The sequence below is a fragment of the Anomaloglossus baeobatrachus genome, chromosome 9 (genome assembly GCF_048569485.1).
Source record: "Anomaloglossus baeobatrachus isolate aAnoBae1 chromosome 9, aAnoBae1.hap1, whole genome shotgun sequence".
NCBI classification, from domain to species: domain Eukaryota; kingdom Metazoa; phylum Chordata; class Amphibia; order Anura; family Aromobatidae; genus Anomaloglossus; species Anomaloglossus baeobatrachus.
The window spans coordinates 227,317,470-227,345,099 of record NC_134361.1 but is presented as its reverse complement, the minus strand read 5'-3'; the positions used below and the strand labels follow the sequence as shown (position 1 = coordinate 227,345,099).

The window sequence follows — 27,630 nt, the reverse complement described above, 5'->3', positions numbered from 1 at the left end:
GAAGATGGTAACACTCTTGACCTGGTCTTTATCCGCCTCTGCTCAATCTCTGACTTTGACAACTCACCTCTTCCCCTCTCTGACCACAACATCCTCTCCTTCAAGCTCACAAACCCTCGTCCACCCCAGTACACTCCCACCTATCACACATTCAGAAACCTACAGGCCATTGACTTTCAGACCCTTACAGACTCTTTACACTCATCACTGTCCCCTATCTCCTCACTTTCCTGTCCTGATCTGGCTGTAAACCATTACAATGACACACTCAGAAATACCCTAGACCAAGTAGCACCCCTCACCCTCAGAACCTCCAAACACAGAGTAAAACAGCCTTGGCTCACTTCCCAAACTCGATTTCTCCAGTGATGCTCTAGGAGTGCCAAACGCATATGGAGGAAAACCCGCACACCAGAAAACTTCATCCACAACAAGTTCATCTTAAGGACCTACAACTCTTCCCTTCACCTCGCCAAACAGACCTACTTCACCACCCTTATTTCATCACTATCCAACAATCCAAAAAAGCTCTTTGACACCTTTCACTCCCTCCTCAGTCCCAAAGTACATACCCCCATCACAGACCTTCATGCTGATGACCTGGCCTCATATTTCACAGATAAAATAGAAAACATCCGCCAGGAGATCAGCTCCCAGCTACCAAGCGTTGTGAATCCCATCCCTCCATATATCCCATCAAGCTCACTTTCCACATTTGACCCAGTCACAGAGGAGGAAGTCTCCAGGCTCCTCTCTTCTTCTCATCCTAACACTTGCCCTACTGATCCCTTTCCCTCACACCTACTCTGGTTGTCACCACTCACCTAACTAAAATCTTCAATCTCTCTCTCTCTTCGGGTATCTTCCCCTCCTCCCTCAAACACTCTATTATTACTCCATTATTAAAAAAAACCTTCACTTGATCCGTCCTGCACAAGCAACTACAGACCAGTCTCCAATCTCTCCTTCATCTTCAAACTCTTGGAGCGCCTGGTCTACTCTCGCCTCACCCGCTACCTGTCCTCTCACTCTCCTCTAGATCCTTTACAGTCTGGCTTCCGCCCTTTACACTCAACAGAAACTGCCCTTGTCAAAGTGACCACTGACCAATCACCTATTGACTGCAAAACATAATGGTGACCACTCTCTGCTTATCCTTCTTGACCTCTCTGCCGCCTTCGACACTGTTGACCACCATCTCCTTCTCTCTATGCTCCATTCTATCGGCCTAAAGGACACTGTGCTCTCGTGGTTCTCTAACTATCTTTCTCGCCGTTCATTCAATGTATCATTTGCTGGCTCCACATCTTCTCCTCTTCCTCTCACTGTTGGGGTCCCTCAAGGTTCAGTCCTCGGCCCTCTTCTTTTCTCCCTCTACACTGCCCCAATTGGAATGACCATCAGCAGATTTGGTTTTCAGTACCATCTTTATGCTGATGACACACAGCTATACACCTCATCCCCTGAGCTCACCCCCGCTGTACTACAGAACAGAAGTGACTGCCTGACTGCAGTTTGCAATGTCATGTCTGCTCTCTATCTCAAACTTAACCTTTCCAAAACTGCCCGCTCCTGCCGCTTGCACCTCAAGAACATCTCTAGAATCCGCCCCTTTCTCACAATGGAAATGACAAAAACACTCACCGTGGCCCTGATCCACTCTCGCCTTGACTACTGTAACTCTCTATTAATTGGTCTCCCCCTAACTAGACTCTCTCCTCTACAGTCCATCCTTAATGCAGCAGCTAGGGTCATCTATCTGGCTAATCGCTACTCGGATGCCTCTGCTCTGTGCCAGTCATTGCACTGGCTGCCCATATATCACAGGATCCAATTCAAACTGCTTGTTCTCACCCACAAAGCTCTCCACAGTACAGCACCCCCTACATCTCCACCCTCCTCTCTGTCTATCACCACAAAGCTCTCCACAGTGCGGCACCCCCCTACATCTCCACCCTCCTCTCTGTCTGTCTCTGTCTCACCCCACCCGTTCTCTACGCTCTGAAAACGACTTTCGACTAACATCAACACTAATCCGAACCTCCCACTCCCGGATCCAAGACTTCTTCCGAGCTGCACCAATCCTCTGGAACGCTCTACCCCAAGAAGTTATAATGAATCATAACTTACTCTGCTTCAGACGCTCCCTAAAAACGCATCTTTTTAGGGCGGCCTATCACACTCCCCAATCTAATCCAATTCACACAGTGCCTCTACAACTTCTCACAACATAACCTCACGTCAAACTCCATGCCACCCAAATGCATCTCAAGATTCAGGCCCACTGGTCCAGGAAGCCATTATCTATCCCCCATTTTCTTGAAATTGCTGGATTGTCATTGTAAATAAGCACTTGTACCTTGCCCCCCCCACCCCACCCATATCTCATTGTAGATTGTAAGCTCTCACGAGCAGGGTTGTCTTTTTTTTCCCCTCTAAATATTGCATTTTCTATTACTGTTATTACTGTTACTTGTTTGTATATGATCCTCCTGAATTGTAAAGCGCTGCGGAATATGTTGGCGCTATAGAAATAAAGATTATTATTATTATTATTAATATTATTAATACAGCTCACATAGTACTCCATGTATTACTGTATAATGCACTCCCCATAGTCATTCATGTATTATAATGTAGCCCTCAAAGTCCTCTGTATATTATACTGAACCCCATTGTCCTACATATACTGCACCCCATAGCCATCTATGTAAAATTCACCCCATAGTACTCCATATATTATACTGCACCACATAGTTCTCCATGTATTATACTGCACACCATAGTACTACATACAGTTAGGTCCAGAAATATTTGGACAGTGACACAATTTTCGCGAGTTGGGCTCTGCATGCCACCACATTGGATTTGAAATGAAACCTCTACAACAGAATTCAAGTGCAGATTGTAACGTTTAATTTGAAGATTTGAACAAAAATATCTGATAGAAATTGTAGGAATTGTACACATTTCTTTACAAACACTCCACATTTTAGGAGGTCAAAAGTAATTGGACAAATAAACCAAACCCAAACAAAATATTTTTAATTTCAATATTTTGTTGCGAATCCTTTGGAGGCAATCACTGCCTTAAGTCTGGAACCCATGGACATCACCAAACGCTGGGTTTCCTCCTTCTTAATGCTTTGCCAGGCCTTTACAGCCGCAGCCTTCAGGTCTTGCTTGTTTGTGGGTCTTTCCGTCTTAAGTCTGGATTTGAGCAAGTGAAATGCATGCTCAATTGGGTTAAGATCTGGTGATTGACTTGGCCATTGCAGAATGTTCCACTTTTTTGCACTCATGAACTCCTGGGTAGCTTTGGCTGTATGCTTGGGGTCATTGTCCATCTGTACTACGAAGCGCTGTCCGATCAACTTTGCGGCATTTGGCTGAATCTGGGCTGAAAGTATATCCCGGTACACTTCAGAATTCATCCGGCTACTCTTGTCTGCTGTTATGTCATCAATAAACACAAGTGACCCAGTGCCATTGAAAGCCATGCATGCCCATGCCATCACGTTGCCTCCACCATGTTTTACAGAGGATGTGGTGTGCCTTGGATCATGTGCCGTTCCCTTTCTTCTCCAAACTTTTTTCTTCCCATCATTCTGGTACAGGTTGATCTTTGTCTCATCTGTCCATAGAATACTTTTCCACAACTGAGCTGGCTTCATGAGGTGTTTTTCAGCAAATTTAACTCTGGCCTGTCTATTTTTGGAATTGATGAATGGTTTCCATCTAGATGTGAACCCTTTGTATTTACTTTCATGGAGTCTTCTCTTTACTGTTGACTTAGAGACAGATACACCTACTTCACTGAGAGTGTTCTGGACTTCAGTTGATGTTGTGAACGGGTTCTTTTTCACCAAAGAAAGTATGCGGCGATCATCCACCACTGTTGTCATCCGTGGATGCCCAGGCCTTTTTGAGTTCCCAAGCTTACCAGTCAATTCCTTTTTTCTCAGAATGTACCCGACTGTTGATTTTGCTACTCCAAGCATGTCTGCTATCTCTCTGATGGATTTTTTCTTTTTTTTTCAGCCTCAGGATGTTCTGCTTCACCTCAATTGAGAGTTCCTTAGACCGCATGTTGTCTGGTCACAGCAACAGCTTCCAAAAGCAAAACCACACACCTGTAATCAACCCCAGACCTTTTAACTACTTCATTGATTACAGGTTAACGAGGGAGACGCCTTCAGAGTTAATTGCAGCCCTTAGAGTCCCTTGTCCAATTACTTTTGGTCCCTTGAAAAAGAGGAGGCTATGCATTACAGAGCTATGATTCCTAAACCCTTTCTCCGACTTGGATGTGAAAACTCTCATATTGCAGCTGGGAGTGTGCACTTTCAGCCCATATTATATATATAATTGTATTTCTGAACATGTTTTTGTAAACAGCTAAAATAACAAAACTTGTGTCACTGTCCAAATATTTCTGGACCTAACTGTATATTATACTGCACCCCACAGTCCTGCGTATATTATACTGCACCCCATAGTTTTCCATATATTATAATGCACCCCCATAGTCCTATAAGTATTATAATGCAGTCACCATAGTCCTTCATACACTGTGTGCAGAATTATTAGGCAAGTTGTATTTCAGAGGATTTTTTTCTATTATTGATCAACAACTATGTTCTCAATCACCCAAAAGACTCATAAATATCAAAGCTTAATATTTTTGGCAGTTGGAGTGGGGTTTTTTAGATTTGGCTATCTTAGGCTAGATTTGGCTATCTTAGGTCCACGCTGCGGAAAATGCACGGATTTTGCCGCGGATTTCTCGCAGAAAAGCCGCGGATTTGCTGAAAATCTGCAGCACCGGCACTTCCCAGCCATTTCTATGGCATTTTGGAAATGCTGTGTCCATGCTGTGGATTTTTCCGCAGCGGATTTCGTGCGGATTTTGGTCCGGAAAAATCGGCAACATGTCAATTATTGTTGCGGATTTTCATCCGGATTTTGGCTTTAAAATTGGGAAAAAAAAATCCGCATCAAATCCGCGGCAATTCCGCGGTAAATCCACGGCAAATCCGCACCTTTGAAAAGGTGCGGATTTTGCGGGAAAGCTGCGGATTTTGATGCAGAAAAATCCGCAGCTACATTCTCTCGTGGACACATAGCCTTAGGAGGATATCTGTCTGTGCGGGTAACTATTACTGTGCAGAATTATTAGGCAACTTAATAAAAACCAAATCTATTCCCATCTCACTTGTTTATTTTCACCAGGTAAACCAATATAACTGCACAAAATTTAGAAATAAACATTTCTGACATGCAAAAAAAACCACAAAAAATTAGTGACCAATATAGCCCCCTTTCTTTATGATGACACTTAACAGCCGACTATCCATAGATTCTGTCATTGCTTGATCTGTTTACACTCAACATTGCGTGCAGCAGCCACCACAGCCTCCAGACACCACAGCCTCCAGACACCACAGCCTCCAGACACTGCTCCCAGAGGTGGACTGTTTTCTTTCCTTGTAGATCTCACATTTTATGAGGGACCACAGATTCTCTATGGGGTTCAGATCAGGTGAACAAGGGGGCCATGTCATTATTTTTTCATCTTTTAGACCTTTACTGGCCAGCCACGCTGTGGAGTAGTTGGATGCATGTGATGGAGCATTGTCCTGCATGAAAATCATGTTTTTCTTGAACGATACTGATTTCTTCCTGTACCACTGCTTGAAGAAGTTGTCTTCCAGAAACTGGCAGTAGGTCTGGGAGTTGAGCTTCACTCCATTCTCAACCCGAAAAGGTCACACAAGTTGATCTTTGATGATCCCAGCCCATACCAGTACCCACCTCCACCTTGCTGGTGTCTGAGTCGGAGCGGAGCTCTCTGCCCTTTACTGATCCAGCCTCTGGCCCATCCATCTGCCCATCAAGAGTCACTCTCATTTCATCAGTCCATAAAACCTTTGAAAAATCAGTCTTAAGATATTTCTTGGCCCAGCCTTGACGTTTTATCTTATGTTTCTTGGTCAGAGGTGGTGGTTTTTCAGCCTTCCTTACCTTGGCCTGTCCCTGAGTATGGCACACCTTGTGCTTTTTGATACTCCAGTAACGTTGCAGCTCTGAAATATGGCCAAACTGGTGGCAAATGGCATCTTGGCAGCTTCACGCTTGATTTTCCTCAATTCATGGGCAGTTATTTTGTGCCGTTTTGTCCCGGAACGCTTCTTGCGACCCTGTTGGCTATTTGACATGAAACGCTTGATTGTTAGGTGATCACGCTTCAAAGGTTTGGCAATTTCAAGACTGCTGCATCCCTCTGCAAGACATCTCACAATTTTAGACTTTTCAGAGCCCGTCAAATCTCTCTTCTGACCCATTTTGTCAAAGGAAAGGAAGTTGCCTAATAATTAAGCACACCTTATATAGGGTGTTGATGTCATTACACCGCACCCCTCCTCATTACAGAGATGCACATCACCTGATTTACTTAATTGGCAGTTGGCTTTCACTATACAGCTTGGAGTAGGACAACATGTAGAAAAAGTATCATGTGATCAAAATACTAATTTGCCTAATAATTCTGCACACAGTGTATTGTATTATTCACCCCATAGTCCTTAATGTATTCTAATGAAGCCCTATTGTCCATGTATAAGGTAACGCCATTAGTCCTCATATAATGCAGCCCCCATAATCCTATATGTATTATAACGCATCCCCATAGTCCTTCATATTGCATTATGCAGCCCTATAATCCTCCATATACAGTGCCTACAAGTAGTATTCAACCCCCTGCAGATTTAGCAGGTTTATACATTCGGAATTAAGTTGGCATTGTGACATTTGGACTGTAGATCAGCCTGGAAGTGTGAAATGCAGCAAAAAAGAATGTTATTTCTTTTTTTATTTTTTTTTAAATTGTGAAAAGTTTATTCAGAGGGTCATTTATTATTCAACCCCTCAAACCACCAGAATTCTGTTTGGTTCCCCTAAAGTATTAAGAAGTATTTCAGGCACAAAGAACAATGAGCTTCACATGTTTGGATTAATTATCTCTTTTTCCAGCCTTTTCTGACTAATTAAGACCCTCCCCAAACTTGTGAACAGCACTCATACATGGTCAACATGGGAAAGACAAAGGAGCATTCCAAGGCCATCAGAGACAAGATCGTGGAGGGTCACAAGGCTGGCAAGGGGTACTAAACCCTTTCCAAGGAGTTGGGCCTACCTGTCTCCACTGTTGGGAGCATCATCCGGAAGTGGAAGGCTTATGGAACGACTGTTAGCCTTCCACGGCCTGGACAGCCTTTGAAAGTTTCCACCCGTGCCGAGGCCAGGCTTGTCCGAAGAGTCAAGGCTAACCCAAGGACAACAAGGAAGGAGCTCAGGGAAGATCTCATGGCAGTGGGGACATTGGTTTCAGTCAATACCATAAGTAACATACTCCACCGCAATGGTCTCGATTCCAGACGAGCCCGTAAGGTACCTTTACTTTCAAAGCGTCATGTCAAGGCTCGTCTACAGTTTTCTCATGATCACTTGGAGGACTCTGAGACAGACTGGTTCAAGGTTCTCTGGTCTGATGAGACCAAGATCGAGATCTTTGGTGCCAACCACATACGTGACGTTTGGAGACTGGATGGCACTGCATACGACCCCAAGAATACCATCCCTACAGTCAAGCATGGTGATGGCAGCATCATGCTGTGGGGCTGTTTCTCAGCCAAGGGGCCTGGCCATCTGGTCCGCATCCATGGGAAGATGGATAGCACGGCCTACCTGGAGATTTTGGCCAAGAACCTCCGCTCCTCCATCAAGGATCTTAAGATGGGTCGTCATTTCATCTTCCAACAAGACAACGACCCAAAGCTCACAGCCATGAAAACCGAGGCCTGGTTCAAGAGGGAAAAATCAAGGTGTTGCAGTGGCCTAGTCAGTCTCCTGACCTAAACCCAATTGAAAACTTGTGGAAGGAGCTCAAGATTAAAGTCCACATGAGACACCCAAAGAACCTAGATAACTTGGAGAAGATCTGCATGGAGGAGTGGGCCAAGATAACTCCAGAGACCTGTGCTGGCCTGATCAGGTCTTATAAAAGACGATTATTAGCTGTAATTGCAAACAAGGGTTATTCCACAAAATATTAAACCTAGGGGTTGAATAATAATTGACCGCACTTTTATGTTGAAAATTTATTAAAATTTAACTGAGCAACATAACTTGTTGGTTTGTAAGATTTATGCATCTGTTAATAAATCCTGCTCTTGTTTGAAGTTTGCAGGCTCTAACTTATTTGCATCTTATCAAACCTGCTAAATCTGCAGGGGGTTGAATACTACTTGTAGGCACTGTATAATGCACCCCTAAAGTCCATGTATAAGGTAACCCAATTAGTCCTCCATATAATGCAACCCCCTAAGTCCTATATGTATTAAAATGCACCCCATAGTCCTTCATATTGGATTATGCAGCTCCATAGTCCTCCATGTATAATGCACCCCTATATTCCATGTAAAAGGGATCCTTCATATAGTATTATGCACCCCTTATATTCCTGCATATAGTATTATGCACCCCTTATATTCCTCCATATAGTATTATGCTCCCCTTATATTCCTTCATATAGTTTAGTACACGCCTTATATTCCTCCATATAGTAGTATGCACCCCTTATATTCTGCCATATACTAGTATGCAGCCCCCATATAGTGCACCACCATATTGTGTGCCCCAATATAATATTGTGCGCCAACATATAGTTATATGTGTCACGCTCCCCGGTGCCCGTGCCATGCTCCCCGGTGCCCGTGCCACGCTCCCCGGTTCCCCTGCCACGCTCCCCGGCTCCCCTGCCACGCTCCCCGGCTCCTCTGCCACGCTCCCCGACTCCTCTGCCACGCTCCCCCGCTCCCGGACCTCGCTTCCCCACTCCCGTGCCACGCTCCCCGGTCCCCTGCTCCTCAGCCTCCATGCTCCCTCACCTGCGTCCTCCAGGCAACCCGGTCACCGGTCCCGGCGCCCGTCTGCTGTCCTGAGCCGGCCCGGCACTCCTGCCTCCTGTACACCGCATCCTGCTCTGGCTTCTGGCACCCGGGCCTCGCGCATGCGCATTAGGGCGTGCGCGCGGTCATTGACCTTTTCTTAAAGGGCCAGCGTCCTCCAACAGGATATTGAAGATGCAGGTACAGGGTATATAGGGGATTCCTTTCCAAGTGGGCGGGGCCTGTTCTTCGTGTTTGCTAAGCTAGGAGTCAGGTCTCCCTGTGCCATTGTCTCGTACTCACCTATCTCTCTTGTAGAGCCGCTCCTGTCCCGCCAACCGGTCCTGACGGTTCCAGAACCCCGAACGGACTGTCCGCCATCTTCTCAGTCCCTACCGTCTCCGATTCCTGGATCTGTGCGGTGACCGATCTCCCCGTTCCGCTGGTTCTGGACCCTGCCTGACATCATCTCGGCCTCCGAACCTGCGCTCCGTCACCCGGACTACCTTCAGAGACTCCGTGATCCCAGGGACTTCTACACCCACTCCTCTGAACGGACTGTCCTGCTACCCGTAGTGCTTCGGCTACCGGGCACCTTGCCCTCGGTTGGGTGCTCAGTCCAGTGGATCCACCTCCTGGGCCTACCCGTCATCCTGGCCCTAACAATATGCAGCCCCATATACTATTTTGCAACCCCAATAAATGCTTCCCCATAGTCCTCTGGAATTCCTGATTAAATACACAAATATACTCACTTCTCCTCATTCAGCCACTGCCCCAGTCTCCTCAGCGTGTGTCCACTGTTATGCCACTCTGACATTTTAGCACATCAGTGCGCAGTAGTGACGTCACTGCTAGAGATGAGCGATGTTCGAGGTTCGCCAATTTCATGTTCGAGTGATTTTTGCTAAAAGCTCGACAGTTCGAGTTACGTTCGAGAACGGTTCGATCACCAAAAAGCCTAGCTAGTTACTAGCTGGCTTTTCACTGTAATAGTGTGAGTCACTCTGTGATTCACACTATTATCAAATTTCAGCTTATAGTGTGCGGGGGGGACGGGGTTTAGATCTGTGCTACTGCAAAGTGCTGAGAGAATGCCGATCACCATTTATTAATTTTTTTTTCCCCTAACCGCGCGTGCAGTGGAGCGTTCCAAGCTGTCAGCAAATCACAGACACAAACACAGCTAAGTTGATTTTTGCCAGACAAGCAAGGGCATGTGTCATAGGCTGTGCATGTCACATGTCCTTAACCTATAAGATACGGCCATTTTCCCCTTCGCCGCTATTATCTGTCTTCTGCGTGTGGGTGACAGTCACCGCTCACGCTGCTGCTGCTGTGTGCGCTATAGAGATACAGTGCAATCTACACAGCGCTTTAGGGATTAGGGACTGCTGGTTATTTCAGCCCTTTTCAGGGCTGATTTACAGGCATTCATAGCCATAGCTGCTAAGCATGTCCGTGCAAATGCGGTGTAGGGATTTAGATAACAGCGTCTGGCTACCTCAGCTCAGGCAATTCCTTACTGCATTTTTCATTAGCAGGGATAGAAAGTGAGGCTTCCTTTGCTGTCCTGCTCCCCAGAGCACCCGTGCATTCTACCCACATGCACATTTTTGCCACGCTATTTTATTTGCCCAAGGAGCTGACACTTTTTGTGCCATCCTAAAAGTGTCTGGAATACTACCTTAGTGTTCCTTTGCTGTCTTGCTACCTACAGCACCCGTGCATTATACCCACCTGCCCATTTTTGCCATGCTATTTTATTTGCCCTAAGAGCTGACACTTTTTGTGCCATCCTAAAAGTGTCTGGAATACTACGTTAGTGTCCCTTTGCTGTCCTGCTACCCATAGCACCCGGGCATTCTACCCAACTGCCCATTTTTCCCACACAATTCTAATTGCAAACTGTGCTGCCACTGTTAGGGGCATATTAAAATTGTCTGGGATAGTCAGTGTTGGTTCTTCAGCTGTCAATAAAGCTAGACCACCGCTGCAATCTACAGCACCTCTCCATTTTTGCTTCCACATTTTAAGTGTCCAATCTTTTCGCTAACAAAATGAGTGGCAAAAGGACAGATGCTGGTGGAAAGGGGAACAGGCGTGTTGGAAAAGGAAAAAAAGTTTGTGTCCGTGGGGTAGGTGGGAAAGCTACATTAACATCTGCTGAAGAAATGCCATCTTCCAGCAAAAGTAAGATGTCTACTACTTTCCGTGGACAATCCGATGTGCTTCCTTTTTTACGGAACCGAACAACTGTAACAAAGGTAGATGATGCACAAAAAAAGAACAAGCTTGAATGGATCTCAAGTGCTCCAACAAGTGGCCTCTCCTCCACCTCAACTTCAACATCCAAAAAACAACAGTCCTCTGAGTTGTCATCCCAATCGCACTTGCTTTCTCCCAGCTCTCAAGTCTCCACCCGCCCTGAAGAGTATGGTGTAACAGAGATGGCTGAGTCTGCAGAGCTGTTCAGTCACACTATAGCCTCTGGGAATCAGAGGTCTGTTGCCAAGCTACAGTGAGTACAGACCAGGAAATGGTCTGCAGTGATGCCCAGAAGCTTTGTGAGTCTGATTCAGGCCTTGATGACCAAGTTTCTGAGCATAATGTAGACCCTCATTCCCAAACTGTAACACCTGTTGGTAGAGACAATGAGGAACATACTGATGACGATGAGACGCAGATACCAGATTGGGATGACAACTTAACTTGATAATGAAGTTCTAGATCCCACTTACTGTCAACCCACAGTCAGGCACTCGAGGAGGACACCAGAGGCGGTGGAGGAGGATGCAACTGATGACGAAGTTACCTTGCGCCTTCCTGGACAGAGTCGGAGAACTGGAAGCACGTCAACAACTGCATCCTCAGCCACAACTCTGCCTCTGAGCACAAGTCGGGGTGGCTCTGCAGGTCGCATGGCCTCTAAGCCTTGCCTAGCCGGGTCCTTTTTTGACCTTGCAAAGGATCTCCCAAATCATGTGATCTGTAAAATTTGTCACCAATCTATAAGTAAAGGCCAAAACCTCACCAGTTTGACAACTTCTTCCATGAATCGTCACATGAATAACAAGCATAAGTCCCAGTGGGAAGCTCACCGTGCTGCAATGCGGCCTAGCGGAGCGGGCCAACCACCGCCTGCCCCTTCAAATTCCTCCGCGCGCCCTTCATCTTCTATGACTGTGGGGACAGCTGTCACACATGTTTTTCCACGCAGACCTTCCACCTCTTTAACCGCAACAGCCAGTTTGCTTGGCAGGTTGTCAGTTGGTTTGGAAGGGGAAACAAGTGCTGGTGTAGAGCTCTCTCAGACATCGAGAGCATCAACTTTGGATGAAGGCAACATCATGTCTCCGCCTGCACTTTCCTTACAGATCTGCAGTTTTCCAGGGACACCCTACTCACCACCGTCTCCACACAGCAGCCAGATCTCGGTCCCTCAGATGTGGACAAATAAAAGGCCATTTCCTCCGAGCCATGACAAAGCTAAGAGGTTGACTTTCACCCTCTGTAAGCTCTTGGCTACCGAAATGCTGCCTTTCCACCTGGTGGACACAGAGGATTTTCAAGACCTTATATCAGTCGCAGTGCCACAGTGCCAGATGCCCAGTCGCCACTACTTCTCCAAGAAAGGTATGCCTGCGCTACACCAGCATGTCGCACACAACATCGCCGCTTCCTTGAGAAACTCTGTGTGTGACAGGGTGCATTTCCCCACCGATACTTGGACCAGTAAGCATGGACATGGGCGTTACATGTCGCTGACTGGGCACTGGGTAACTATGGTGAGAGATGGTGAGGGGTCTGCTGAACAAGTCTTGCCGTCCCCACGACTTGTGCGTCAATCCTCTGTATGTCGAAGTTCCTCCACTGCTTCTGCCTCCTCAACCTCATCTGGGTCCTCCACCTCCGCCCAAAGCCTGTGTGGTCAGGCCACCCGCGTTGTAACTGTGCACAAGGAATCCCACACACCTCCTTACTACGCTGGCAGTAGAGCTCAACGGCATCAGGCGGTCTTTACGTTGAAATGTCTGGGAAATAAGAGTCACACAGCTGAGGAGTTGTGGTCAGCTCTGCACTCAGAGTTTCGTAAATGGTTGTCTCCACTCAACCTGCAGCCAGGTAAGGCCGTGTGCGACAATGCTGCAAACCTGGGTGCGGCCCCTCGCCGGGGCAAGGTGACACACGTGCCTTGTATGGCTCACATTTTGAACCTTGTTGTCCAGCAATTTTTCACCCACTATCCCGACCTAGATGGGCTTCTGCACAGGGCACGGTCACTCTCTGCTCACTTCCACCGTTCAACCGCCGCAGCTGACCGACTTGCATCGCTGCAGAGGTCTTTCGGCCTGCTGGTTCATCGCCTGAAATGCGATGTGACGACACGCTGGAATTCGACTCTCCACATGTTACAGCGACTGTGGCAGCACCGCCGAGCCCTGGTGCAATACGTTATGACGTATAGCCTGGGCCAACGAGATGCAGAGGTGGGGCAGATCACGCTGATGGAGTGGTCTCAGATCAAGGACCTATACACCCTTCTGCACAGCTTCGACATGGCGACGAATATGTTTAGCGCTGACAATGCCATTATTAGCATGATAACGGAAGGGTTAACAAGATCTACAAGGACCAGACGTTCATCATCACCAAGGCGGCAGGCATGGGACAGTGGGGGAGAGGGATTAACAAGGGCGCATGGTAGCAGCCAAACTGTTTAGGAAGGGGCAGGAGCCCATGAAGAAATGGAGGACGAACTGTCGATGGGCATGGAAGACTCAGCTGATGAGGGAGACCTTGGTCAAATTTCGGTTGTTCGAGGTTGGGAGGATATGTCAGAGGAAGGCAGCATGGTTATCACCTCGCCGCCACCAACACAGCAAGGACTTGGTCCGCAGGGATGCGCAAGACACATGAGTGGTGTGTGTGGGGCCCAATTTTTGGAAAAAAGGGAGACTCCGCTTGGAGTCCCCTTGCTGTGTTTTTAAAAATGATCCAAGATGAACAAGTCATAGTTCAGCAAGGACTTTGCTACCTACCCCGGTGTCATCCTGAAGACAGTTAAGGCTGGCGTATTTTTGAATGTGCTTGATGCAAATCAACAGGTCAAGTTTGCAACTGGGGCACAAGTGATGCCACTGAAGGGGTGTGTGTGGCCCAATTTTTGGAAAAAAGGGAGACTCTGCTTAGAGTCCCCTTGCTGTGTTTTACATGATTTTAGAAGGGCGTGCCATGCCTATATCTGTGTCTCCTCCTCTTTTTCCTCGTCCAGCTGTTTTGTTTACGCATGAGTATATGTCCTTGTCACTTTCCCATGTGTTTGTGGTATGTTGTGAGTTGTTTGTCACCTTTTGGACACCTTTGAAGGTGTTTTCTATGTGTTTTTAGGTGTTTGCCTCCCATTGTTTTCAATGGGGTTTGAGAGGTTCGTCAAACGGTTCGTCGAACGGCACCTCGAACGGAGCCTTCAGAGGCTCGCTCATCTCTAGTAACCGCAGTCCTCCATGCTGAAACATCAGTGTCTCACAGACACATAGTAGTAGAATGATTAGAAATAGAGTGTTCTGCTCCTCCTCGCATTGTTCCTTTCAATTGTATTGGCATCTGTGATGATGATCCCGATATAAATGAAAGTACGATCGTCGGCAGGAGGTCCACGGGGCCACAGTGACTCACGGGCCCAATCTAGACAGCTCACTAGTGAATCATCTAGAATGGAGTGGCAAAAATGAGGTGCTCAAAATATCCACTCTGATTTAGACGGCTCACTGCTGAATCACCTGAGGCCTGCGCCACACATCCGTGCCTCCGGCACGTGTTTGTCATTTTTTACACGTACCGGCGGCACGGAGACACTTTAACCAATGCTACCCTATTGTAGCAGGCACACACACGTAAAACCACACGGAACGTGTGTCCGTGTGCGTTTGTACGTGTGTGCGTTTTTGAAAGCGCTGACATGTCCGTTTTTTCACCGGCAGCACGGGTGTCCCACGGCCCGCACCCGCACCACACGGGTGTAGTGTGGATGCGGTCCCGTGTGACACGCGCCGGAGAAAACAAACATGTCAGTGAAAAAAAAACAAAACATTAACTCACCTTCTCCAGCCCTCCTGTCTCTGCCGCTGCTGCCTCTTGCTGCCGACCGCCGCTCATTAATCTCATAGAATATTCACTTCACTGCCTGGCAGCAGCAGCAGCGGGGAGACGGGAGGGCTGGAGACCGAGGATCAGCACCACGGACAGCAGCGCGGACAGCAGGAAGGACCAGGTGAGTATAATAATTACCGATTCTACGTGTGCTATCGCGGATAGCACACGTAGAACACACGTGTCACGCACGTACCAGAGACACGTACTTACCTGCACGCAACACGCAGGGAAAATACGTGTCTCTCGGCACGTGCGTGAATTTCACGTGAGTGTGGCAGAGGCCTAAAACAGAGTGGCTAAAATGAGGTCCTCAAAAAACCAACTCTGATATAGACGGCTCACTACTGAAGCAGCTAGAACGGAGTGGCTAAAATGAGGTCCTCAAAAAATCCACTACGACACAATGTGGATATTATGAGGACTTTCAGCTGCGCTCTGTTACGGTTTTTGCTTTGAGGCTCCTCCCACTCTTCGAAAAAATCCATTGCAGTCACCTCAGTGCTAAATGTACCTAATGTAGTGGCTAAAATGAGGTCCTCAAAAAATCCACTCTGATATAGACGGCTCACTACTGAAGCAGCTAGAACGGAGTGGCTAAAATGAGGTCCTCAAAAAATCCACTACGACACAATGTGGATATTATGAGGACTTTCAGCTGCGCTCTGTTACGGTTTTTGCTTTGAGGCTCCTCCCACTCTTCGAAAAAATCCATTGCAGTCACCTCAGTACCAAATGTACCTAATGTAGTGGCTAAAATGAGGTCCTCAAAAAATCCACTCTGATATAGACGGCTCACTACTGAAGCAGCTAGAACGGAGTGGCTTTTTTGAGGTCCTCAAAAAATCCACTACGACACAATGTGGATATTATGAGGACTTTCAGCTGCGCACTGTTACGGTTTTTGCTTTGAGGCTCCTCCCACTCTTCGAAAAAATCCATTGCAGTCACCTCAGTACCAAATATACATAATGTAGTGGCTAAAATGAGGTCCTCAAAAAATCCACTCTGATATAGACGGCTCACTACTGAAGCAGCTAGAACGGAGTGGCTTTTTTGAGGTCCTCAAAAAATCCACTACGACACAATGTGGATATTATGAGGACTTTCAGCTGCGCACTGTTACGCTTTTTGCTTTGAGGCTCCTCCCACTCTTCGAAAAAATCCATTCCAGTCACCTCAGTACCAAATGTACATAATGTAGTGGCTAAAATGAGGTCCTCAAAAAATCCACTCTGATATAGACGGCTCACTACTGAAGCAGCTAGAACGGAGTGGCTTTTTTGAGGTCCTCAAAAAATCCACTACGACACAATGTGGATATTAGGAGGACTTTCAGCTGCGCACTGTTACGCTTTTTGCTTTGAGGCTCCTCCCACTCTTCGAAAAAATCCATTGCAGTCACCTCAGTACCAAATGTACATAATGTAGTGGCTAAAATGAGGTCCTCAAAAAATCCACTCTGATATAGACGGCTCACTACTGAAGCAGCTAGAACGGAGTGGCTTTTTTGAGGTCCTCAAAAAATCCACTACGACACAATGTGGATATTATGAGGACTTTCAGCTGCGCACTGTTACGCTTTTTGCTTTGAGGCTCCTCCCACTCTTCGAAAAAATACATTGCAGTCACCTCAGTACCAAATGTACATAATGTAGTGGCTAAAATGAGGTCCTCAAAAAATCCACTCTGATATAGACGGCTCACTACTGAAGCAGCTAGAACGGAGTGGCTAAAATGAGGTCCTCAAAAAATCCACTACGACACAATGTGGATATTATGAGGACTTTCAGCTGCGCACTGTTACACTTTTTGCTTTGAGGCTCCTCCCACTCTTCGAAAAAATCCATTCCAGTCACCTCAGTACCAAATGTACATAATGTAGTGGCTAAAATGAGGTCCTCAAAAAATCCACTCTGATATAGACGGCTCACTACTGAAGCAGCTAGAACGGAGTGGCTTTTTTGAGGTCCTCAAAAAATCCACTACGACACAATGTGGATATTAGGAGGACTTTCAGCTGCGCACTGTTACGCTTTTTGCTTTGAGGCTCCTCCCACTCTTCGAAAAAATACATTGCAGTCACCTCAGTACCAAATGTACATAATGTAGTGGCTAAAATGAGGTCCTCAAAAAATCCACTCTGATATAGACGGCTCACTACTGAAGCAGCTAGAACGGAGTGGCTAAAATGAGGTCCTCAAAAAATCCACTACGACACAATGTGGATATTATGAGGACTTTCAGCTGCGCACTGTTACGCTTTTTGCTTTGAGGCTCCTCCCACTCTTCGAAAAAATACATTGCAGTCACCTCAGTACCAAATGTACATAATGTAGTGGCTAAAATGAGGTCCTCAAAAAATCCACTCTGATATAGACGGCTCACTACTGAAGCAGCTAGAACGGAGTGGCTTTTTTGAGGTCCTCAAAAAATCCACTACGACACAATGTGGATATTAGGAGGACTTTCAGCTGCGCACTGTTACGCTTTTTGCTTTGAGGCTCCTCCCACTCTTCGAAAAAATCCATTGCAGTCACCTCAGTACCAAATGTACATAATGTAGTGGCTAAAATGAGGTCCTCAAAAAATCCACTCTGATATAGACGGCTCACTACTGAAGCAGCTAGAACGGAGTGGCTTTTTTGAGGTCCTCAAAAAATCCACTACGACACAATGTGGATATTATGAGGACTTTCAGCTGCGCACTGTTACGCTTTTTGCTTTGAGGCTCCTCCCACTCTTCGAAAAAATCCATTGCAGTCACCTCAGTACCAAATGTACATAATGTAGTGGCTAAAATGAGGTCCTCAAAAAATCCACTCTGATATAGACGGCTCACCACTGAAGCAGCTAGAACGGAGTGGCTTTTTTGAGGTCCTCAAAAAATCCACTACGACACAATGTGGATATTATGAGGACTTTCAGCTGCGCACTGTTACGCTTTTTGCTTTGAGGCTCCTCCCACTCTTCGAAAAAATCCATTCCAGTCACCTCAGTACCAAATGTACATAATGTAGTGGCTAAAATGAGGTCCTCAAAAAATCCACTCTGATATAGACGGCTCACTACTGAAGCAGCTAGAACGGAGTGGCTTTTTTGAGGTCCTCAAAAAATCCACTACGACACAATGTGGATATTATGAGGACTTTCAGCTGCGCACTGTTACGCTTTTTGCTTTGAGGCTCCTCCCACTCTTCGAAAAAATACATTGCAGTCACCTCAGTACCAAATGTACATAATGTAGTGGCTAAAATGAGGTCCTCAAAAAATCCACTCTGATATAGACGGCTCACTACTGAAGCAGCTAGAACGGAGTGGCTAAAATGAGGTCCTCAAAAAATCCACTACGACACAATGTGGATATTATGAGGACTTTCAGCTGCGCTCTGTTACGGTTTTTGCTTTGAGGCTCCTCCCACTCTTCGAAAAAATCCATTGCAGTCACCTCAGTACCAAATGTACATAATGTAGTGGCTAAAATGAGGTCCTCAAAAAATCCACTCTGATATAGACGGCTCACTACTGAAGCAGCTAGAACGGAGTGGCTTTTTTGAGGTCCTCAAAAAATCCACTACGACACAATGTGGATATTATGAGGACTTTCAGCTGCGCACTGTTACGCTTTTTGCTTTGAGGCTCCTCCCACTCTTCGAAAAAATACATTGCAGTCACCTCAGTACCAAATGTACATAATGTAGTGGCTAAAATGAGGTCCTCAAAAAATCCACTCTGATATAGACGGCTCACTACTGAAGCAGCTAGAACGGAGTGGCTTTTTTGAGGTCCTCAAAAAATCCACTACGACACAATGTGGATATTATGAGGACTTTCAGCTGCGCTCTGTTACGCTTTTTGCTTTGAGGCTCCTCCCACTCTTCGAAAAAATCCATTGCAGTCACCTCAGTACCAAATGTACATAATGTAGTGGCTAAAATGAGGTCCTCAAAAAATCCACTCTGATATAGACGGCTCACTACTGAAGCAGCTAGAACGGAGTGGCTTTTTTGAGGTCCTCAAAAAATCCACTACGACACAATGTGGATATTATGAGGACTTTCAGCTGCGCACTGTTACGCTTTTTGCTTTGAGGCTCCTCCCACTCTTCGAAAAAATCCATTGCAGTCACCTCAGTACCAAATATACATAATGTAGTGGCTAAAATGAGGTCCTCAAAAAATCCACTCTGATATAGACGGCTCACTACTGAAGCAGCTAGAACGGAGTGGCTAAAATGAGGTCCTCAAAAAATCCACTACGACACAATGTGTGAAATTATAAGCACTTTCTCGGCTGCGCTCTGTTACGTTTTTCGCCGTGAGGCTCCTCCCACTCTTCAAAAAACTGAATTTCAGTCACTTCAGTACCAAATGTACATAATGAAGGCTACAGAGAGATCCTCAAAAAATCCACTCTGATCCAATATGGTAAGTTATGAAGACTGTCAGCTGCGCGGTTCCGTTTTTCCTTGTGAGGCTCCGCCCACTCTTTCAATGTCAGTCATGCGGCCACGACTCGTGGAAATACGGTAAAATTAAAATTCCAGCAAAACTGAATAATCAGCGCTGTGTGGAATTATTTATATTGTAAAAAATAATAATAAAATGTAAGTTATAATAATAATGAAAATAAAAATTTGCCCTTTGGAATAAAATAATAAATATAACAGTGTGAGCATCTAATAAATAAAAACATGAAATCATTCCAATTATAAATCTGATTCCAGCCCCTGCTGTAGAAACTGAACTGTGCTGTATGGAGAAAAGATCACAGATATCATCAAAAAATCAACTCTGATCTAGCCACCTCACTGGTGAAGCAGCTAGAACGGAGTGGATAAAATGAGGTGACCAAGAACATGTGACTGCAGCGAGTCCTCAAGAAATCAACTCTGATCTAGACACTTCAGCAGTGAGCCGGCTAGATCAGAGTGGAAAAAATGAGGACCACAAAAAACCCACTCTGATCTAGACACTTCAGTAGTGAGCCGGCTAAATCAGAGTGGAAAAAATGAGGCCTCAAAAAATCAACTCCGATATAGCCGGCTCACTACTGAAGCAGCTAGATCAGAGTTGATTTTTTGAGGACCACAAAAAATCAACTCTGATCTAGACGCAACCGTCCCCGGTGCAGGAGGATGCAGCAGAGCCGGGTTCCTGTTTCCTGCCGCTATCAGCCCTCCCCCTGCATCCCAGAAGCCAACGGAAGTCAACATGTCGAGTCTGCACAAGAGCAAGTAAGAGCTCCAGCATGGGGGGTCCTGTGGGGGCAGATCGGGGGGTGCTGCATGGAGGAGGGGGCTGCATGCAGGGGTTATGGCTGGCCAGCAGCTGCCGTTGTGTGGGGGGTAGGGGCTGCATGCTGTAATCCTGTATATGTGGAGCAGTGTTTATGTGTATAATATAGAAGTGCTTTCTATTATTATGGCCGCTGGGAATGTGGAGCCCATTTCAATCACCTGATATGACCCTCCTCTCTCCCCATAGACCCTAATTTGGCATTATTGCACATATATGGCCGCCACTTCATTCACACCGGAGGGCGCGGATCTCCAGTCTTGTGACCCCATCATTCATTTATCACTGACCCTGTCATTGTTTTTATGAGCCATCTTCTTTAAAACGAGCATGCCAGCGCTGATATATATATATGTATAAGTGCTTGCCCCCCCCCCCTCAAAAAATGTTGTTGTTTTTTGTTTTGTAGAGATTTGCTGTGCCAAACTTGCACTGGCGGTGTGTGTGTGTGCGCGTGTGTGTGTGTGTGCGCGTGTGTGTGTGTGTGTGTGTGTGTGTGTGTGCGTGTGTGTGCGCGTGTGTGTGTGTGTGTGTGTGTGTGTGCGCGCGCGTGTGTGTGTGTGTGTGTGTGTGTGTGTGTGTGCGTGCCCGTGCCCCTTGGTAGTATGGGTGCGCTGTAGGGTTGCGAATGCGCTGTAGGGTTGCGAGTGTACTTTGTCAGTGTCCGTGTACTGGAGGGGTGCTAGTGTGCTGGAAGGGTGTCAGTGCACCTTGGTAGGGCGAGTGCGCTGGAAGGGTGTCAGTGCACCTTGGTAGGGCGAGTGCGCTGGAGGGGTGTCAGTGCACCTTGGTAGGGCGAGTGCGCTGGAGGGGTGCGAGTGCGCTGGAGGGGTGTGAGTGCGCTGGAAGGGTGTCAGTGCACCTTGGTAGTGTCCGTGCACTGGAGCGGTGCGACTGCGCTGGAAGGGTGTCAGTGCACCTTGGTAGTGCGAGTGCGCTGGAGGGGTGTCGGTGCACCTTGGTAGTGCGAGTGCGCTGGAGGGGTGCGAGTGCACTGCAGGGGCGGGGTGTCAGTGCACCTTGGTAGTGCGAGTGCGCTGGAGGGGGCGAGTGCGCTGGAGCGGTGCGAGTGCACTGCAGGGGTGGGGTGCAAGTGTGTTGGAGGGGGCGAGTGCACTTGGCAGATGCAGTACAGCTGTAATGATTTTCCTATATCTTTGATTACTAGATTTCTAGTAATAAAAAAAAAAAAAGCTATTTTTATTGGGGATCAAGCACCACCACTTCCGTGCTACCGCTGCCATGTGTAACAATGTGCGAGCGTGTTCCTTTAAGCATGGCGTCCTGTCATATAGCATCATGGTTAAAGCCTCAATCCAGTCCATTTAATTCAGCAGGAATCAGGACCCCCTCACCCTCAATCATAGAGTTGGGGAATTTCATTGGTAAAATGGTCAGGCTTGTGTTCCTGGTGATACCTCTTTAAGGAAAATCCATTGTTTTGAGGTGTTTTTTGTTACACCGGGTGGATTGGGCTTTAGTCTTAAAGGGGTTGTCAAAGTTTTGGAAAATATGGCTGCTCTTTTCCAAAATCAGATGCAACTCCATTAATTAGGACTGAGCTGCAATACCACACACAACCTGTAGACAGAGAGGGGTGCTATTTTTTTTTTTGTTGTAAATCAGCCATGTTTTACCAATCTTGGACAAATCCCTTTAAATAAAGGGATGACTTATGGTCATTTTATGAAGAGGAAGGCCCCTGATAACCTTTGCCGGTATCTCCTCGCTTTCTGGGTGGAAGGCCCACGCGCGTTTCGTCAGCAGCAGACGGTACATGATCAGGTGATGTTTTTCTGTTTGCAGAATTGCAGAGTTCCAGAGCATTCTCAGTGAACCTCGCATTAACCTGTCTGTGCTGCGGGAGCTGTGCTTCAACGGTAAGACGTCTCCTCCCGTCATCGCTCCTCCTGCCCGGACCGCATGGACTTTGTCTCTTCTGCTTGGTTTTCTTTCTTTTTTCACACTTGGATTAATTTAAAAGATAATTAACCATTTGTTTAAAATAAAACATTCAAGTGTTATTTGTGAAACAGCGCCTCTCTTGTTTGATGGCTGAACCTGGTATTGCAGCTAAGCCTTAATTCTATGAATAGGACCAATGTGCAATACTGGACACATCCTGCAAACAAGGGAAACAGCGCCTCTCTTCTTCGCTGGCTGTACCTGGTATTGCAGCTGAGCCCTTCTATGAATTGGACCAATGTGCAATACTGGACACAGCCTGCGAACAAGAGAGGCGCTGTTTCTATTTTTTAAAAATAAATAGACCCTTTTGTGTAATTTTAGACAACTCCTTTTAGCCAAAATGATGACCCATATCGTTATAACCGGTTCTACATTACATTTTTGCAGTTGGGTTTTCTTAACAAGGTTTCACCGATTGCTTTCTACAGCCTCTGAGTTTCACGGTCTATTACTGGTTATAGAATGAGCTAACTGAGGATCAGTCAGTGAGCTCATTCTGACCTCTCAGCTGATTTATGACCACATCAAAGTTGAATGTATGGCAAAACAAAGAGCAAAATAGCGAATAAAACCCAATTGCAAAAAAATACAATACATGTAAGTGGATTAATAAAGATCCCTAAATGTGGACAATCCCTTTAATGCGTCCTTCACAGTCGGCCGTACATTTTTCTGCCGGCTAGTTAATATCCATGCATGGGCTAGACTCATGAGAGTTGGGGTCGCTCTTTGTAAAAGAGAATATGGAAGTTTTTTTTCCCGAAATCAGACAACCTCTATGAAGAAATTTGTTGTTTCTTCTATTTATTTCTGTTATCAGCCAGTGGAATATCAGGGCTATAGCAGCGTCCTTCTGGTAAGTCCTTCTGGTAAGCTTGGTACACACAATACTCACCTTTACAAACCTTATCTGTTTATTTTTCGGGTTGACCAAAGATAATTTCCCAATCTTTTGATTTTAGTTATTTATGAGCCAAAAAAACCTTTAGTTTTCTGTTTGCAGAAGGTTTTGGCATCGTCCGCAGATGACACCTATTGTTGGAGAACGATAGCGTCATAGGCGTAAAATTTAAATATTGGTATATAGAAAAACGTAATCTCTCCCCCCAAAATAAAAATAAATAATAAAAAAATAACAAAAACTTCACACCTCCCCCCAAAATAAAAGTAAATAATAAAAAAATACACACTTCACACCTCCCCCCAAAATAAAAGTAAATAATAAAAAAATACAAAAACTTCACATTTCACCTTCCTTCAAAATAAAAAAAAAATAAAAAAACAAACATAACAAAAACTTCACACCTCACCGTCCCCCAAAATATAAATTATTATTATTAATTAAAAAATATAAATAATAATAAATACAAAAACTCCACACGTCCCATCCTCCCTAAAATAGATATTTTTATTACTATTATTATTATTATTATTATGTTTGTCTTTTTTTTTTTTTAGATGAAAGGGGAGGTGTTAAAAATAATAATTTAATATAGTTAATATAAAATCTTCACGCCTCCCCCCAAAAATATTTTTATTGTGGGGGGGGGGGGGGGGGGTGGAGGTGTTAAGAAATAAAAAATCAATACAAAAACTTAACAGCCTTCCCCCCAAAAAAGATCATTTTTATTTTTTATTATTGTTATATTTACCTATTTTTTTTTTTTTCTTGAGGGGGAGGGGAGGTGTGACGTTTTTGTATTTCTTTTTATTATTTAGTTATATTTTGGGGGGGAGAGGAGGTGAGGTGTTATGTTTTTGCATTCATTTTTATTTATTATTATTATTTTTTATTAATAATATTTTTCTTTTTTGGGGGGAGTGGGTGTTACATTTTTGTATTATTATTATTATTTATTATTTATTTATATTTTTTGGGGGAGGGGGATGAGCTGCGTTTTTCCATTTATTTTTGTTGTTATAATTATTATTTACTATTATTTTTTATTTTTTTATCATTATATTTAATAAAAAAACTTAACACTTCCCCCTTCCCCAAAAATATAAATAATAATAATGTTTGGTTTTTTTTGTAGGGGTAAGTGAGTGTTACATTTTTGTATTATTAATAATAATAATAATAATAATATAATTAATAATAATAATAATAATAATACAAAAATATAACACTCTCTTACCCCTACAAAAAATGCATTATTAATAATAATAATAATAATAATAATAATTTATTACAAAACACCTCCTCTCCCCCCAAATATAAATAATAATAAAATAAAAACAAAAGCTTAACAAATCCTAGCTATAATAATAATAATAATAATAAAAAATTAAAATACATTAAAAATTTCCTCCTAGATATATATATATTTTTTTTTTTAACCAATAATTTTTATTATTTCGCATAGCATCACATGGGTAAGAAATAAACAGTGATGACAACAAGTTCATATTAAGATTGCATGCTCCTTTACATTGCCTTTCTCCAAACTACATAACAAAGCCTTGAACTGCCCCGAGCCCACCCCCAACCCACGCAGCTAGATCGTTCTCTCTTACTACAGAAGCGGTCCCTGAATGTATTATTTTATTTATTTATTTTATATAATATATACATATACACAGGGCGGCCCAAAAGTAGGTGGACAGTATGTGTAACAGGGTTATCAAACGTAAAGTGAAACTGACTCAGTTGCCCTTAGCAACCAATCAGATTCCACCTTTCATTCTTCACAGACTCTTTGGAAAATGAAAGGTGGAATCTGATTGGTTGCTAAGGACAACTGAGTCAGTTTCACTTTATGTTTGACAACCCTATTACACATACTGTTCACCTACTTTTGGACCGCCCTGTATATATATAAAATGTATGTATGTGTGTGTATATCTGTGTGTGTGTGTATATGTGTATATATATATATATATATATATATATATATATATATATATATATATATATATATATATATATATATATATATATATATATATATATATATACACACACACACACACACATTATATTATATATATGTGTGTGTGTGTGTGTGTGTATATATATATATATATATATATATATATATATATATATATATATATATATATATATATATATATAATATGCGGGTGTGTGTGTATATATACATATATATATATATATATAATTTTATTTGTATATAGGGACATTTCGCTACCTTGTGTAAATCCCCTTCTCCTTCGTCTGTGCTCCACAGCTGCCGTCTGAGCAGTGCACAGCAGCTCTTTCTGCCGCCCTCGCAGCGGGATATCCCAGCATACTCTGGGTAGCGCTGCGCTGGCTGCAGATACAGCCGGGTCTCGCTGTGCATGTGTCGCTGAATGTCTGTCCCGAGAGGTATAAATGTTTTCTGATTGGTAGGAGGAGAATCATCGCTCATTTAGGGATATGTTGGGGGGGGGGATCTGTAGATTGATCCTCTCTGTAGGAATTCACAATCAGGAAGGTTACAGTGAATATTTTTTTTCCCCTTTGACAGGCATACCATTTGAAGGAGGGATTCGGTGCATCTGCTGGAAAGTATGTACACCCCCATAGATACCGTATGTGCACATTGAGTTTTTTGGACGGCTCCAATATCATTCGGCGTGGATTTGGAGCGGAATCACTTGAACGTCCTCGTCACTAATCTCTGTGTGAACATAGTCCTAAGATTCATGCCGGTTTTTACAAAATCTCCCATCTCGACTTCTCATTTCAGATCTTACTCAACTATCTCCCAAAAGATCGGCTATTATGGGACTCCGTGCTGAAGAAACAGAGGTGAGGAGACGGCTGCCATGTCACTTGCACGTATTTGGGAACATACGACCCTCAATACGAGCCACCATCACTGTCCGACCATTTGGGACTCCTAGAGGAAAATTGCCCTCTGGGGTCATTTATCAAAATTGGTTCAAAGGGTTAGGAAGTAATGGATTCCCAATCCATACACAGCAGGTGCTGGCTGTGTTTTACAGCCGGCACCTCCCTCTACCTGCAGCATTTAGGTGGAGTGATCCCATCACATGACCATTTCCGCACTCTTCATCAAATCTGATGGGTTGTCGGATAGACGGAGGCTTACTGCCCTCATCGAACCCCCATAGAGAGTAGCACACAGGTTTGATTGAATGTACAAGTCCCCTTTATGGATAGCTAAACTGCAATGCCCTGCACTTAAGGTAAGAGACATAGCTAATCAGGAGAACTATACTACATTTCTATATCTCTTACCTCATGTGCAGGGCATTGCAGTAACTTAGGTATCCATTGTTATGACCACTCCTATGTTGACAATTAGTTGCTCTTGGTTATAACTATGGTTACCTAAGCTGCAATGCCCTGCACATGAGGTAAGTGACATGGCTAATCAGGAGAACTATACTACATTTCTATGTCTCTTACCTCATGTGCAGGTCATGACAGTAGCTTAGGTATCCATGGTTACAACCACTCCTATATTGACAGTTTATTGCTCATGGTCATAACTATGGTTACCTAAGCTGCAATGCCCTGCACATGAGGTAAGAGACATGGCTAATCAGGAGAACTATACTACATTTCCAATTGAAGAGATTTACCAATATTATTCTTATTATTACACCTACTACATATTGGGATAGGATCTTGGAGCTGGGAAGACCCCTTTTTAATTGGCCGCCTTTTACCCAATCGGTGATATTAGGGGACCGCTATACCTGACTTCTCTGTCTTCTAGGGAAACGTATGACAACTTCTTAAAAGAAATGATCATTCAACCAGGAATTGCCAAAGCCAAACTCGGTTTGTCCAGAGAGGATGTGACTTTGGAGGACCACGTGAGTTATCAGCCTATTTTTTTATATTTAAGGGAATATCGGTTCGGAAAACACATTGTATCCCAAAAATTAGCTGAAAACCTGTTTTTTCCAAGAACTCTATATTGAAAAGTGGTTACAAAGATGATCTGTCTCCCTCTCTTATGAGTCCGACATCCTGATCCATTACATAGGACACTTGTAATACTCTATATCTCCTGCGGGGGTGCTGCAGGGGAATTGAGCACTTGCCGCCAGGTTCCTCTGCTGAGTACTTGGGGTTCCAGCTTAAGGAAAATGGTCTTCAACCCTTCTAAATAATGAATATTTTTTTATAATCTCAAAAATTGCATTTATATAGATACCTTAAGTAAATTGTGACTTTAAAATTATATATATAAATGTGTGTGTGTGTATATGTGTGTATATATATATATATATATATATATATATATATATATATATATTATACATATATACACACACACACA

At 44.4% G+C, this 27,630-nt stretch overlaps 1 protein-coding gene across 1 annotated transcript in view; it reads left to right on the top strand.

Annotated features, from left to right (window-relative positions):
• Positions 1-20,297: 20,297 nt before the first annotated feature.
• Positions 20,298-27,630, top strand: part of TBC1D13 (TBC1 domain family member 13) — a 34,091-nt gene continuing 26,758 nt past the window's right edge. Inside the window, exons 1-5 of the mRNA XM_075324971.1 lie at positions 20,298-20,337; positions 22,205-22,278; positions 25,840-25,880; positions 26,062-26,123; positions 27,061-27,160. Of these exons, the coding sequence (XP_075181086.1) occupies positions 20,315-20,337; positions 22,205-22,278; positions 25,840-25,880; positions 26,062-26,123; positions 27,061-27,160 (300 nt within the window). The 5' untranslated portion in view covers positions 20,298-20,314. The remainder of the gene's footprint in view (positions 20,338-22,204; positions 22,279-25,839; positions 25,881-26,061; positions 26,124-27,060; positions 27,161-27,630) is intronic.